At 61.3% G+C, this 16,105-nt stretch overlaps 1 protein-coding gene across 1 annotated transcript; it reads left to right on the top strand.

Moving 5' to 3' along the window:
• Nucleotides 1–3,459: 3,459 nt before the first annotated feature.
• LRP3 (LDL receptor related protein 3) lies at nt 3,460–15,576 on the top strand. The gene is given in 8 exon segments (XM_019423364.2): nt 3,460–4,029; nt 5,932–5,979; nt 11,178–11,316; nt 12,653–12,867; nt 13,216–13,886; nt 13,888–14,333; nt 14,547–14,679; nt 14,926–15,576. Coding segments are annotated over 8 exon segments (2,310 nt in total). The 5' UTR covers nt 3,460–3,956; the 3' UTR covers nt 15,511–15,576.
• The last annotated feature ends 529 nt before the right edge of the window (nt 15,577–16,105 follow it).

The following is a 16,105-nucleotide window of genomic DNA, read 5'->3' as shown; positions in this document are numbered from 1 at the left end:
TGGGACAAAAATACCCATTTAGGAGACACTGTCCTGTGAGGCTCCTCTGGGGTCCCAGAAGGGGTCTTAGAAATCGCCCAAGGACAGTTTCTGTTCAAGAAGAGACTGACTCAAATATAGACACAACCGTCTTATCACCTGAGTGAGGAGCTGGCCTGGGGAGCTTGAGTGCTTTTCTCCAGGGGAGACTGGAAGCCTGGCGGCCAGTCAGCAGGTCCACATGGTGGAGGGGCTGCGCACAGGGCGAGAACCTCTCTCCAAATGCTCTCTGGCGCTGCGTCTTGGCTGTCCTCCTGGCAGGTTGAAGGAAGAGTAGAAACTAGCTCTGGGGCAAAGTGGACATGCTCCGAGGCCAGGACAAGTCGGGTGGAGGTAGGGGTGCTTGGAGAGGCTGATTCACAGGATCATGAACCTCAGGTTAAAAAGTCTGAGGCCTGTGCTGGAGCGTTTTCTGCAGGGGGCATGATCCACTTTGCATGATAAAAATGTGAGCTGTTGATTGGGAGTCAGGGGACCACGTAGGAGGCTTCTGCAGAGATCTTAGAGAGAGGAGATGGTGGCTGGGACCAGGAAGGAGCCGTGGTGATGGAGAGAAGTGGCAGACGTGAGACACGAGGTAGGGACTAGCTATCCAGACTCATTGATGGATTGGTGTGGAGGGACTGGGGTAGGGATCATTGACTCCGTAAATGATGTGACCGTGAGCTGAGCAGGGCCCAAGGGGAAGGTGCTGACTGTAGAGTGAGAAGTGTCTGGTTGAGAGTGCAGTTTGGACAAAGAAGCGTTTTCCCTTCTGGAAGGCACCTGCAGGAAGACTGGACTAGGTGGTCATAAGACTGTTTTAGTTTTACTCGCCAAAGTCACATTTGGCCTTTGATCCCCAAGTAAATTCTAACTGTCTGAAGTCAAGAAAGACAATGACCATCCGACCTGGCAACCAGTTGGAAAAGAGCGGGCTTGAATTTGCATCTGCTGGTAAGTGATGGAGGACGACATGGGACTCTCCGGCAGCGGTGGCTGCCTCCTCGTCCCGCAGAGGCCCTGGGGCATGTGGCTGGTGAATGAGCATCGGCGGTGACCCCTTTGTTCTGGGCAGGGGTTTATGTGAGACAACTCCGTGCCCCTTCCCCCTCCTCACTCCGGGAATAGATGGCTGAAGGCCTCAGTGGCCCACAGTCCACATCTCATGAAACACATGTGCGTGACAGCAGCTTTGCTTCCTCCTGACTAGGAAGGCCAGCTTCCCGCCAGGAGGACCCTGAGCCCCCGCCTGCGCCCCTCCATCTGGGGCCTCCCTCATCTGCCCCAGCCGGGGTGCAAGTTCTTGGGGGGGGGTCTATTGCTGCCATCACCATCTTTCCAACACTAAATTCTCGATTAGTTGGAAGATTTGGGGTTGTGATAGACAGAAAGCCCCTGGTTACAACTAACTGATGCTGGGGCTGATGCAGGATATCTGTCAACAAGTTACAGGATCTTTGAGCCAGGGTGTTGAGTCCTGCAACAGAGACTGGACTGCCAGGAGCCATTTCAGAAGGGCTTAGATGGGTTCCCGGAGAGGACTGGGCCAGGGCTACATTGGGGAACCCTAGCGAGGCCTCTGCCCTGGGTGCAGCCTCTGGAGGGCACTAAACTGGAAATGGCGTGTCAGGTAGCTAAGATCTCAATATGGGTAAGGAGTAGCTTTGTGCCAAAAATTTCGTTAATCAAGATAAACCATGTCTTTAAAAGTTTTTTTTTCAAAAAAATAAACGCAGGGGCGCCTGGGTGGCTCAGTCGGCTGAACAACTGACTCTTGATTTGGGCTCAGGTCATGACCCCAGGGTCATGGGATTAAACGCCCGGTTGGGCTCTGTGCTGAGGGTGGAGCCTACTTGGGATTCTCTCTCTCCTTCTGCCCCTTTCTCTCCCCCCCCCACCACTCTCTCTTCAAAATAAAAAAAAAAATTTAATGCAAAAAAATCTATGATGAACAAAACATCAACAGTTTAAATGCAGAGAGGTGGTGGTTTTTTGTGATCCTGCACTCTTGTGCAATGGAAGCCGTTTCCAACCAGCCCAAAGTTCCCAGGTAGCTGTGCTGTCCCCTGCTATGTGGCTTTATGAGGGTTGATAATGGGGTGTGGACAGATTGGGCAACTTGGGACTTTCTATATAGTCATGTTTTGTGATTGTAGAGCTTTTATTAACCTTTCCACTCAGTTTAAAAGATGGGAGCATATTTTGATACATGTATACATTTTGATAAATGTATACAAGGACTCACATTTTTCCTTTTGCCTCAGGCTCCAATAGGACTCCCCATGGCCTTGGTCTCAACCCTGGATTCTTTTCACGGCTTGGAAAACATGTATCTAGAAAGCAATCCTCAAGTGGAAACAAAACTTTGGACCCTTCTTGTCAGTTCTCCAATTCTGTTGAATATTTTTGCCATGCATAAATGCCCATTACATGAGAAGTCAGCAGTCTGGGGAAATCGTGAAACCAAATTATCAGTAGGCTAGTGCTCTTTACCATAAATGAGTCATTTATCTTGTTATTTGATTCTTAAATCGTTTACTCTGTCTCTCAAGAAGTCTGCTTTGGAAAAATCACCAAAGGAATTAGAAGAGAGAAAACACACACACACACACACACACACACACACACACACACACACACAGTTGACCTGCACAGTGACAGTGGGTCTACAACTTTCACTAATACAGTATCAGTTTCTCTTTACCTTCTCTCCAAAAAAAAGGAGAATATCAGGAGGAGTGGTGGTAATTGAAGAGGGGTCCTGAACCTCAGCTCAGGGCAGGCATGGAGCCCCATACCAAACCTCCATGTCAGGACCTCTGATTTCACATTAGTCTCAAGAAAGGGTGGCTGACCCTGCCTGACCGTAAATGGCCTCCTCCACTCTTCTCCCTGTCTCTCCCGGGTTTCTGCCTCTTCGGGACCAGCCCGTTGGTTGACACCACTCCCAGCCCCAAGCCTGAGAAGCAAGCCTCCTTTCCATTCCCCAGGGCCTTGACCGGCTGATTAGGTGGTCTCGGGGTCCCCGGAAGGAAGGGGTGGTTTTCCAGAGGCCTGCTTGCTAGATGTTCCGCAGTATCTCTTCCCATGCCTTGCTCTGCACGGAAGGATTCATTGTAGGGACATGCCAGGGCCAGGTGGGCTATAGCAAACGAGGTGGCAGGTCAGAGGGGCAGGAACAGGGATACCTCACCGGGCAGACGGGCCTTAGCCCTGCGCCACCTCGCGCGGTCCTGCCCTCAGGTGCCCTCCCCTCCCCTGCAAGCGGCCCCGCGGGCTCCGGGAGGGACCAGTTCGTGGGCCCCAAGAGCCGGCCAGGCCAGAGCCGACGGGGCCCTGGCTCGAGGGCGGGGGGTGCCGACTGGCCGGGGCGGCCGCGCGGAGCTGTCCAGCACCGAGGCGGGGCGCGCGCCCCCGGCCCGCCCCGCCGCCTCCCCCGCCCGGCCAGCGCCACTGCGGCTCGGCGGGCGCATCACGTGGCTGGCGCGGCGCGGCCTCCGGGCTCGGAGCGGGCGAGGGGCCGGCCGCGAGGACCCACAGACCCACGGACGCACCAGCGACGGCACCCGGCCGCGTGGGCCGGGGGCGCCGGGGCCGGGTGGGCTGCGCGCCGCGGGGCATGGGCGCGCCGGGGGCCCCCGGGCACAGGCCGGCGGCGGCGCGGCGCCGGGGGCGCGGGGGCAGCGGCGGGCGGGGGTCCTCCCTGGCGGCCGCCGCTGAGCCCCCGCGGGGCCCGTGACGCCGCGGCCGATGTGGCCCCGCGCGCGCTGCGGGCCTGCACCGCCGCCTCACAAAGACGCTGCCGGAGCCGGAGCCGCCGCCCGCACCCGGCCGGCAGCCGCCGCGGGAGCCCGAGCCGGAGCCGGAGCCGCAGCCGGAGCCGGAGCCGCAGCCGGGGGGGCAGGAGGCGGCGCCCGCGGGCGGCCGGCCCCGGCATGGAGAAGCGGACGACCGCGGGGCCGGAGGGGGCGCCGGGCGCCCGGGCACAGCTCGCCGTCGTCTGCCTGGGTGAGTGGGCCGCGCAGGCCGGGTGGGTCCGCGCCCCCGCCTCGCAGCTCCGCGCCGCGCCCTGGGCGACCCCGGCCCGCGCCGCTCCCCCGGGCTCCGGCCGGGGCTTCCCGGACGCGCCCTGCGCGAGCAGACGGCCCCCTGGATCCCCGGCCTGCTGGGGTGTCAGGCCTGGGTGGGGGGCGACTCTGGCAGCCGAACCCCGGCTCCCGCCCGGCTCGGAACAGCGCGCGGATCCCGGGGCGCGGGGCGCCCGGGTGGTGCGGGCGGCCGGGGTTGGCAGGCAGCGGCTTTCCGCCCGGCCTGCCGGGGCTGGGGCCTCCGGAGCTGCGGACAAAGGCGAGGCGGGCGGGTCTGCGGCCGGTAGTCCCCAGAAGAAGGAACTGTTTCCTGCCGGGACTTGAGGCGGGGGCGGGTGCTAGCGGGAGCCGCGTTGAGGATGCCGGCGGGAGGCAGCTGGGAGAGTGACTCCTGTCTTCCCTTTGTGTCTCTTAGACCCAGCGGGGCAGGCCTGTTCAGCCCGAGTGGTGTGTCTGGGGAGGACCCGGGGACCTGTCCAGGCCTGGCACCTGAGGGGGACGGGGAGGGACTCCTGCCCTGTCCGGGAGTTTTTCTGTCCACCTTTCCACCGCCCTGTGTGGGGGAGAGGGAAAGAAAGGAGTTAAATCCTCAACCCACATGGCTCCTTTATTTACCAGGAGGAGGAGGGAGGCCATTATCTGAGCTTGGGGTCATCAGGGGACACCCTATGGTGTCACTAGTGAAGATTCTGTAAGCCCCGTAGGTTTGCTGAAGCTACTGAAATGACATAGTAAAAAAGAAACCTGTCAGCGTTCAGCTGCACCCTCCTCTGCCCTTCAATAATCAGGGAGCTCTGAGTCTTCTGGAAGGCCCCTTGCCTCAGCTGTGTGAATGGCTAAGGGCTGGGACCCCACCCCTCCAAAGCGCCCATTCCCCAGTCTGTTAGTACCATGTGCTCTCTGGACTCTGAGCTGCTGGGTGCTGGGCTTCCCCCAGGGGGCCCTCCCTGCCCAGATGTGGCATGGGCTCTGCCTAGCAGAGCCTGGGTGTTTTCAGAGGGGGCATCTATCTGCCCCTGCTTCCTCACCAGTTGGGGGCTGACCTGGGCAGAGATGCTCTCTGCCTCCCTTGGCATCCTTGATGTTGGGGGAAGGGGGCATCCTGAACCCCGGGAAGCTGAGTTTGCCCATATTCCCCTCTTGGTCCTATAACCCCCTTGCAGGAAAGCAGTAGGTGAAAGCAAAGGACCAAGGCCATGCAGGTGGATACTTGAGGGGGTAGGTGGCAGATTTCTTTGCCTCTCTTCTCAAGGTCAGCATGGCACAGTGAGTGGACCTTGAATCCTGCTAACTGTGCATCCCTATAAAATGTGGTAATCAGAACTGCTTCTTCCTGCCCTGACTGCTGGTAGACCCCGTGGCTGGCAAGGCCCCTCAGAGGGAGGAAGCCCTTCCAAGTGGTAGGGGCCCCCTTGCAGGCAGAGCCCTTATCCAGGCTGAACCAGGGTGGTCCAGGCATGAATTCCCAAGCTGGACAGGGGAGACAGAAATACACCCCATCCTACAGGAGTTAGAATTCCCAGGCCTGGGGAGCAGCCAGAGTACAGCCAACCTTGCACCCCACTCTCTTTGGCTGTGGGAGTGGGGGGTGGGTCCTGAGACCCTCTGTGGCCCTCCCCTCTGCCCATCTGGCAGGACCGGGTGGGAGTAGAAGTCTCTGTGGCAGCAGCACTCTGGGCCTTGCCCTGCGAGATGAAGAGAACCAGCCAGGGGTTTGGCCGTGTTGTCCTGTGCCCATCAAGGGCTGCTGTTGGCTCAGTGCAGGTGTCTGGGTCCCCAAGAGTCACTGCTCCCTACTGACTCCTCCCTGTATTTCCCACAGTGAACATCGTCCTCACTGGGCGGCTCAGCAGTGCAGTCCCTGCCTTAGGTGAGTAAGATGCTTCTCTCTTTCTTCCCTTCCTCCCTGTCCTTCTGGTTTAGTGACCTCTGAGGACAGGCCTTCAGGGCCTGTCCACCCCTGAGGTCAGCTGGCCTCTTTCAGCTTCAGTCCTTGTGCATTTTTTCTGCATCACAAAGGAGCCGTTTGGCCCTGGGCAAGCTTACACCTCCTCGAGTCTCAGTTTCTCTTTTTAAAATGGATGCGATAACAGGATCTACCTCAGAGCCTGCTTATTAGGGTCAATGGGCAAATGAGGCAAGGTGCTCAGCATGGCAATGACACATGGTGGCTTAATGCCACTAGCAAACTGTCACAGGTCCAGTAGAATCGACAGATTGTGCTTCCTGTAGACTGTGGGGTTCCCTGAGGCCACAAGGCACCATGAGATGCTTGCCTGTTTTAAAATTATACCTGGGATTGAATTTATAAAGGTATGAATGGGTGATGGCACAGAGAGGCCAATGCCATTGACAGACAAGTTTGTTACCTATGTGTCTTGAGAGGGGGGAAGTCAAGGCAGGGAAGGGGAAACAACTCAGAATGGGCTAGTTTGAATGACTCTGGCAGGCTTGAGGCTACAGGGGTGGGGTCCAGTTGCCGGGTACCTGGTGCCAGGATCACCCAGAGCAGGGAAAATACTGACTTGGTTGTGAGTTAGAAAAGTAGGTGGCTCAGCCTGGGTTCAGCTGGTCTGTCTGGGCAAGACCAGCTTCAGGCCAGCTGGTGTGCAGGAGAGAGATGAACACTTTGGCTGATGTTTTGGCCCTGGGATCGGTGGTTGCCAAGTAGACCTACTGAACCCAAGACACATGGTCAGAACTGCTCCTCCCTGCCTCCTCCTGTCTGAGTGGGTCCAGCCATCCACGGGCCATCTTTGTGCTCTGGCCCAATGCCAGGGCCAGCAAAGACTGTCAGGAGCAGGAGGGGAGACTGAGGCCATCAGGGTGTTTGCTCTTTGCTGAGGGGCTGCTGCAGGGAAGCCCAGGCCCTCAGGGCCCTGGGGCCACCAGGGGGCATCTGAGGAGGGCCTTAGGGAGCTGGGGAGAATGTGTGGTCTCCAACGTGGGGGGTCGGTGACTCATTTGCTGTCTGCAGGGCTGCATAGTGGTTTGGAGGCACCTGGGACTTCTCGTTCTGCTCAGTGCCTCGTAGCAGAAAGCCACTGAGGCTGGCTCAGGGAGAGGGATCTCTGCTGGCCAGGGTCACTGGGATAGGGAGGCCCAGGGCCCACAGAGGCTGCTTTCAGAGGCCCATCTCTCAGATGTGGCTCCTCAGGCTCCCTCCTGGTTCCCCCTGCACATCATCTCCTGATCCCTGCTGTCTGGCCTCCTCTGCTGACACAGCTGGCCTGGGGCCCTGCCTTACTCAGCACCGAGCCAGCCCCAGTGCTGCCTGGTGTCCTGGCCCTCACCGCTAACTGCCCAGTCTCCCCATCCCAATTTTCCAGAGGAGGCTGACTGGCCCTGCCGGGGTCAGGGGTCTATGACCACGGTAGAGAGTGGGAGGGAGGGGGGGAGGGGGGCCGGGTCTTACAGACTGTGAGCCCCAGGTGAGGCCTTCTGCTGCTATGGTGGGTGGGCATGTGACCTCAAATACATCTGCCACATGCCCGTGCCCCAGGTTTAGAACAGTGTTGCTATAGGGACAAGGTTCCCTCGTAGTGCCAGGGAGACAAAGACAGCCATCCAGGTCTGCACATTTGGTTGTTTTTAGCCAGGGTCCACATTGTTCTCAGCAGGCCCTCATTCCCCAGTTTCAGGGGCTGCGGTTCGCATCAGGGCGCCTATGCGTGGCACCCTGGGAGCCTGACTGCGTGGCGGCCTAGGTGGCCACAGGTGGCAGTCTGGGGCCCTAGCTCTCCTGGAGTCTAGCTCTGTCCCGCTAGCATTGCTAAGAGCATTGGAGAGCAGCTTCTGGCTGCCTGAGGTAACCACCCAGACACCCCTGAGGGCCCAGCTGGACTGCCTGGAAACCTCACGGGTGTTGGCCTCTCAGCCCCTGTCCTGCCGCAGGTCGTCACCTCCCGCACCCCGGACTCTGGGCTAGGCCGTGTGGCTGCCGTGGCGCCAGCTTCCTGACCTGGACAGCGTGTCCGGGCTGCCTTCCACTCCCCTGGCAGCTTCCCCGAGCACCGGGGTGGGGCCCCCAGCTCTCTGCTGTGCAGTTAGAGCAGGCAGGTTGTCTGGAGTATTGATTGCCTCTGGAAACCAGATCCGCAAATTGTGCTCTATCGGGCCTTGCTCATGCTTCCTCAAGAGCATCTCATGACTCTTTGGACCGGGAAAGAAGGACGCTCGCTGGTCTGAAAGTGCTCATTCATCCCTTGCCCCCCTGAGCAGGGCCACCCGGGCCTGAGGGCCGAGCGGTCTTCTGCCGGAGTGAACACGGGTCACCTCCATTTAAAGCTCAGACAGGCCTCTCTGCCCCCTGACACCGCACACCCTCTATCCTGCAAACGTACGGTCCTCCTAGCACCTGTCACTACCTGCCCATCATCACACACTCTGTGGGATCCTCACCCCCCCGCAGGGCGTACCCCCACTCACCGCATCACATGAATATCTGCCTAGAGGCTGCCACTTTCCTAGAATTTCCCGACTACCTCTGAGACAAGCAGCACCCATGGGCTCCATTTTACTGATGGACAAGGTGAGGCCTAGGGTTGAATGGAGTGCCTGGCAATGTGGGCCCTGGAACTGGATTTGTGAGGCCTTTCCCCCACCTGTGCCTGGGTCCCGGGGTGACTTGTTGGGGTGGGAGTGAGGCTGCCATCATGCAGAGGCCTGGAGTTGGTTGTCTGAGCTGGTGGCAGCCTCCAGGCTCACGGCCAAGCAGCGTCCAGTCAGGAGGCCCTGACCAGAGCTCACAGCTCCCTCTCTCTGGCTCCACGTTCACTGTGAGTGGGCCAGGCTGATGGCTGCAGAGGACATGAGCTCTGTGCCCCCACTTTGGAGAAGAGCAAACCGAGTGCTTTCGCTGCCGCCTAGGTGGGAATTTCTGGGCAGCCTTGGGGACTGCTCAGGGGTAAGGCTGTGTGGGGGACATGCTGTCAGGGGCTTTGTTGAGAGGTAGGGCTGGGCTGGCTGCTGCCTCGTCACCTGCTCCTGACTTGACTGGTGGTTCCAGAGACAGGCGGCCTGACTCTGGAAAGGAGGATAGACGTAGGTCAGGAAGAAGATTCTGGCTGAGGCAGGTGATGCCTGTAGAAGATGCACGGGCCTGGCTTTCTGCAACCACTGTGGGTGAGGACCCTGGCCTGAGTGTTTTGTCCCTGAGGAAGGCCTCCAGGCCAGGGTAGGTACAGACTAGGCCCTGCTTTGCTCCAGGCCCTGTCCCAGGGGCTGAGGGTCAAGGCAACAAAGGGTGGTTCCCACCCTGGCTGACGGAGTCTCCTGACTTCTCGTTAATCATGTCCTTTAGAGATTTGAGCCAGCCATACTAGGCTCTCCCTGCCTGTGAATCTCTTGTCCAGCACCATCCAGGAGGAGAAGCTTCTTCTGGTTTCATAGCCTCACACCTCCCAGGCCCCCTGGTCAGCACCCAGGGTCTCGGCGGGGGGGGGGGGGGGGCTCATCTGTCAGAGGGAAGGGGCCCTTGTCCTTCCCCTCCTGTGTGCTCTACCTATTAATCTACCTATTAAGCAGGTGCAATAATGCTCCTGCTTAATAGGTAAGAAATCTGAGGGTCAGGAAGGCTGGCCTTCTGGGCCACAGGTGAGTGCCAAGCAGAGAGGTCTGGCTGGTGCCTTGGTGACCAGGGACTATTGGGGCTCTGACGGCAGCCCAAGGGTGCCCAGCCGTGTTTTAGGGTTAAGTGTGGTGTTTCTCTTCTAGTCCTTTGATGCTTTTGTGAGCTGTCTGTGGGGGTTTCCACTTCCCTGTTAGTCAGAGTATCAGATGACCTGGACCTCCAGGTCACAGTCCTATGAGCACGGGAGGCGGCTGGAGGCTTCCACTCTCCTTTCTGCAGCCGTGCAGTTTGGGGTCCCAAAGAGTCTTGTTAAGAGCCAGCAGAGAGACCCTGGTTTCTAGGGCGACAGTGGAAGGTGCCAGGCAGTGGGAGAGTGAGGAGGTGGTGTTACTGACCTCAGTGTCTCCATCTGTATAATGGGCCCTGCCTTTGCCACAGGTTTTTGTGAGGATCAGATGAGGTGGTGTGGTGGAGGGCTGCAGGGGCTGGGAGGGGTGGGTGTGGCCAAGTGCAGGGACCTGGCCTGACACCGGGGTCAGCTCTGCAGTCTTCAGGCTAGGCAGGCTCAGCTGGAAGCAGAGGCATGGATAATGAAGAGGGTGAAGTGAGGCTGGCAGGGCTGGGCGTGGTGACACTGCTTCATCATACTGGCTGGAATGATAACCCGCACTTGTCCCTGGTGCGTGGGTTCACGGATGGCAGTGAGAGGCCGATCCTACCAGGGGACCAGGGTCGAGTCTGACTCCGCCACCTACTGCTGTGTGGCCACAGGAAGGTCACTTATCCTCTCTGAGCCTGTCTCCTTGTCCGGTTATGACATCTACCTCCAGTGGCTTCCCACTTACGCTCAGGATGAAACCCCAGTGCCACACAAGGTGGGAGCAGACTCAGCCTGTGTTTCCAGCCACATCTGGACACTGGCCTCCCTGCAGGCCTGTGTTATGATCTTTACTCCACCCAGAGATCAGCATGTCTGTTCTCCCGGCAGCCTCCATGGGGCAGGGCTTTTGACTGTCTTACTCAGCACACCTAGTACTTGTGCCGGGCACTTAGTAGCTACTCAGTAAATATGTGCTGGGTGAGCAAAGCCCCTCCCTTCCCAGGGCTGAGGCCTGTATTTATACCTGTACCAGGGAGGGCAGGCAGGGAACCACAGCAGGACTGTCCACGCAGGCTGCACCCCGGAGGTGCCAAGGGGACTGCCGGTGGGTTCATTCACAGCCCTGCCGGGAGTGGGGAATGAGACCTACACTCTGGTGCATGGGGCAGGGTTGGGAGCTGAGGCTGCCCCGAGTCCTTGTGGGTCCTTGGCCCTCCATACGGAATTCCAGTGAAGTCTTGAGGTTGGCCTTGCCCTGGCCATGGCTACCCTCATCTGACTTGATCCCACCCTGGGGCAGGCCTGTGCTCAAGCCACGGGGGGGATCAAGTGGGCCTCCCACCTCACCTCCCACCCAAACGGGAGGCCAGCACTTCTCAGCCCCTTCTCCCGACAGCTGCCTGCAGCGGAAAGCTGGAACAGCACACGGAACGGCGCGGTGTCATCTACAGCCCAGCCTGGCCCCTCAACTACCCGCCGGGCACCAACTGCAGCTGGTACATCCAGGGTGACCGTGGGGATATGATCACCATCAGGTAAGGGGACCTAGGGCATCAGAGGGAGACTCCGTGGGCCTTACACAGGCTGAGTGAGTGTGTATGTGAAAGAGTGTGTGGGTGTGTGACGGTACATGCAGGTGAGTGCATGTATGAACAGGTGTAGAGGGCATGTATGAGAGCACGTGTGAATGCGTGCATGTGAGTGAGCACATGTATGAACAGGTACAGAAGGCAGCTGTGAGCAGATATGTGTGTAAGTTCATGTGTGTGGGTGCGTGTGAGCATGTGAGCGTGCCCCGGGCTCTGTGGGTCCCTGCAGCTGGTTGCCTCTCCTGCTGGACTTCTGCGAGAGCCTCTCTCATGAGGAGTGGGGGCTGTCAATCACCTCAGCCCGGCCAGGGAGAGAAGCCCTGGGGACTGGTTGGCGTGGTCCAGCTGTCCCTGAGGTGGCAGAAGTGTCCTGCAGGTGGCTTGAGGCCAGGCTGGCATGGAGCCTAGAGCAGGGTTTTTCCCCCGGGGTCTGGGGGCAGTCTCGGCAGGAGAGGGAGCCAGGCAGGAGCCCGGTGCTGTAGCTGCAGGGATGTGCAGAGGGTGCTGGGATGAGGTGGCTAGACAGTGGAACTGAGGCTGGAACCCCTGGCCTGGGGTGGCCATGGGGTGTCTGGCTGAGGTGTCACTCTCCTACATGCCAAAGCCCAGCAGGCCCGGGTACTCCCTAGCTCCAAAGCACAGGGATGTGATGCACACGATGGGGGTCTCTCCTGGTGGTCCTGCCAGTTTCCCTGTGGCCGCAGGGCCGTGGCTCTCAGGCACTCTTTCTTCAAAGACTCCACCCTTACTGGCCACTTCTAGGGTACTCCCTGGCCCTGTGGCCTGCCTGCCCTACAGCCTGGGTGGGAGGCCAGCTCCAGCATTTCTCCCCAGGAGACAAGCTGTCACCCAGATGTAGGCTAGGCCAGCCCTGTGTGCGTGTGCCCCCTCACTGGATAAGCCTGTGAGTTTGTGCTAGGTCTGTCCCAGCAGACCCAGTGTGGGAGGGATCTGGACTCTTGGGTCTTGCCCTTGAAGAGACAGTGTCAGGGGAAGGAACTGACTCCCCCTCCACTTTGGCTTTGGGGTGGGCACTGTGTGTGCGGATGGAGGGCAGAAAGGTGAGGCCCTCCCAGAGCCTCAATGGGGATGTCCACGGTTGTTCTGATTCTTCATGCAGCCACCCTCAGGCCCCTGGATGGTGGCTGGGGTCCCACTAAGAGGCCCGGCGTGAAGGAGTAGAGGGACCAGTGTGGCTGGCCACCCTTGCCGTAAGCTCAGGTCTGTGGGCTCCCTGCCTGCCCGCCCACACCTGTGGTCCTTCTTCCTCTTTGCCCGGCAGCTTCCGCAACTTTGACGTGGAGGAGTCCCACCAGTGCTCCCTGGACTGGCTCATGCTGGGCCCAGCAGCCCCGCCCCGCCAGGAGGCCTTCCGGCTCTGTGGCTCTGCCATCCCGCCTGCCTTCATCTCTGCCCGGGACCACGTGTGGATCTTCTTCCACTCTGACGCCTCCAGCTCCGGCCAGGCCCAGGGCTTCCGTCTCTCGTACATCCGAGGTGATGCTGGCGGCACGGTGGGGCAGGGCACCACAGAGCCCGAGGGCTCCGAGGGCCCAGGCAGTGCCCTCTCTTGGCCCACTCCCTGCAGGGTCTTCCCCTCGAGTTCCCTGACCCCACTTCCTAGACTTGGCTAGAGTGAGTGGCTCACCCCTCACCCTTCGGTCAAGTCAGGGATGAGCCCACTCTGGCATTTGAGGGGTCTCTGCACCTCGGGTGGCCATGGAGAGGCCCTGCCACCCCAGGACAGGGGAACCACCCTACCTGCTCCTGGCCCCCGGTCCCACGCTGGAGCGAGGCTCTGCTCTCCCCTGACTGCCCCCTTCCCCCATGCTCTTCACCCCACAGGGAAGCTGGGCCAGGCGTCCTGCCAGGCAGACGAGTTCCGCTGTGATAACGGCAAGTGCCTGCCCGGGCCGTGGCAATGCAACACTGTGGACGAGTGTGGCGACGGCTCTGACGAGGGCAACTGCTCGGCACCTGCCTCTGAGCCACCCGGCAGCCTGTGCCCGGGGGGCACCTTCCCCTGCAGCGGGGCGCGCTCCACGCGCTGCCTGCCGGCCGAGCGGCGCTGCGATGGCACGCAGGACTGCGGGGACGGCTCCGACGAGGCCGGCTGCCCCGACCTGGCGTGTGGCCGGCGGCTGGGCAGCTTCTACGGCTCCTTCGCCTCCCCGGACCTGTTTGGCGCAGCCCGTGGGCCCTCGGACCTTCACTGCACGTGGCTGGTGGACACGCAGGACCCGCGGCGCGTGCTGCTGCAGCTGGAACTGCGGCTGGGCTACGACGACTACGTGCAGGTGTACGAGGGCCTGGGCGAGCGCGGGGACCGCCTGCTGCAGACGCTGTCCTACCGCAGCAACCACCGGCCCGTGAGCCTGGAGGCTGCCCAGGGCCGCCTCACCGTGGCCTACCACGCCCGCGCCCGCAGCGCCGGCCACGGCTTCAACGCCACCTATCAGGTGAAGGGCTACTGCCTCCCGTGGGAGCAGCCGTGTGGGAGCAGCAGCGAGGGGGGCCGCGGGGGACGCGGGTGAGCAGGGCTGCTTCTCGGAGCCGCAGCGCTGCGACGGCTGGTGGCACTGTGCCAGCGGCCGCGACGAGCAGGGCTGCCCCGCCTGCCCGCCCGACCAGTACCCCTGCGAGGGCGGCAGCGGCCTGTGCTACGCGCCCGCCGACCGTTGCAACAACCAGAAGAGCTGCCCCGACGGCGCCGACGAGAAGAACTGCTTCTCCTGCCAGCCCGGCACCTTCCACTGCGGCACCAACCTGTGCATCTTCGAGACGTGGCGCTGTGACGGCCAGGAGGACTGCCAGGACGGCAGCGACGAGCACGGCTGTCTGGCGGCGGTGCCGCGGAAGGTCATCACCGCCGCCCTCATCGGCAGCCTGGTGTGCGGCCTGCTGCTGGTCATCGCGCTGGGCTGCGCCTTCAAACTCTACTCGCTGCGCACGCAGGAGTACAGGTGGGCGGGGCCGCGCCGCCGCAGTGGGGAGGGGCGGGGCTCCCTGCTCCGCGCTCCACCGCGAGGACTGCATCCCCCGGCTCGGGCCGCGGCTGGTGGACTTCTGTGCGTCCTGGGAGGTCAGAGTGGAGGGCTGGGGACCCCGTGTATGTCGGAGGGAGAGTGCGGTCGTGGCCAGCCCCGCCATGCTGCCCTCCTGCCCGCGACTTTCAGGGCCTTCGAGACCCAGATGACGCGCCTGGAGGCTGAGTTTGTGCGGCGGGAGGCACCCCCGTCCTATGGGCAGCTCATCGCGCAGGGCCTCATTCCGCCCGTGGAGGACTTTCCCGTCTACAGTGCGTCCCAGGTGAGCGCCAGAGGGTGAGATCCCGCCCCGGGCGGGGCTCCTGCTTGGACCTCAGAGAACGCCCAGACCGGGAGACTTAGGGGCCAGGTCGGACACTGCATGGCCCAGGGGTCGAGGGAGGCGGAAGGTGAGGCTGGGGCAGGGTGATGCGGGGGGTCACCACGGACGGCCACGTTGGGGAGAACGAGTTGGTCCTCTTGGGGTCGTGCTGACCTCTGCCCTCTCAGCCACCGCCCCACCCTCCAGGCCTCGGTGCTACAGAACCTTCGCACAGCCATGCGGAGACAGATGCGCAGGCACGCCTCCCGCCGAGGGCCCTCCCGCCGCCGCCTCGGCCGCCTCTGGAACCGGCTCTTTCACCGGCCGCGGGCACCGCGGGGACAGATCCCACTGCTGACCGCTGCGCGCACCTCACAGACGGTGCTGGGGGACGGGCTCCTCCAGCCTGCACCGGGGACCACCCCAGATCCCCCAGCACCCCTCACGGACACAGGCAGCCCTGTGGTGGCTGGGGATGGGCCCCCCAGTGTCCCAGGCCATGCAACAGAGGCGGGATCTGCTGTGCCGCCCCCCTCCGGCCTGCGGGACCCAGAGTGCAGGCTGGGGGACAAGGACAGAAAGGCCTGCAGGGATTCTTTGGTGGACAGCCTGGCCCCTGCCGAAGCGCCTCGGGAGCCCTGCTCGGCCCAGGACCCTCACCCCCTGGCTCCCACTGCCAGTAGCACCCTGGGCCCCCACCCACCAGAGCCATTGGGTGTCTGCAGGAGTCCCCCACCACCCTGCTCCCCAACGTTGGAGGCCAGTGACGATGAGGCCCTGCTGGTCTGCTGACCTGCTGGACATGCTGGTGACCGCCACAGCCCCGCTTTGTAACCAGGGAATACACAGTCATTTCTACCCTGCCTCCGCGTCCTTCTTTGTTGCAGAGAAGCCACCCAGAGGCCCAGCTAGCCTGCTGCATCGGCACCCCCAGCCCTGGTGGACACGGCGGGCCAGGGCTGTGGGGGTTTGAGTGAGGAGCGGGGTGGAGTGAGGAGCCCCTCTGCAGGCACCCTGGGGTCTCACTCTACTTCTTTCTCCATTCTGGGAATCCATTTCTGAAGAAGCAGGAGAGTTAGGGCAGGGCTCTCTGGAGTGATCTCTGTGGCTTCTTGCTTCATTCACCCTCTAGGGTGGCAGAGCTGTGCTGGACTGAGCAGGGTTATGGGTGCCACAGACCTAGTCCATGGCGGGGACCTCTGTCAGTGCTCAGCCCTCCCCGTCCTCCCAGCCATCCCTAGAGGAGCAGGCTAGGAGGCTGCTGGCCCCAGCCTCGTGCCTGTGGTGTCAGTACAGGCCCAGCCAGGCAGATGCCCTTTGCCCTCTGGCTGAGGGGTTAATCTCCTGGGCATGAGGGCAGGGCTGGGAATGTGGGCACAGGGTAGAG

The sequence above is a fragment of the Panthera pardus genome, unplaced genomic scaffold, assembly GCF_024362965.1.
Source record: "Panthera pardus isolate Hobbes unplaced genomic scaffold, ASM2436296v1 HiC_scaffold_18, whole genome shotgun sequence".
Lineage (NCBI taxonomy): Eukaryota > Metazoa > Chordata > Mammalia > Carnivora > Felidae > Panthera > Panthera pardus.
The sequence above is the reverse complement of the archived record's forward strand: the minus strand, read 5'-3'. Positions and strand labels throughout refer to the sequence as shown.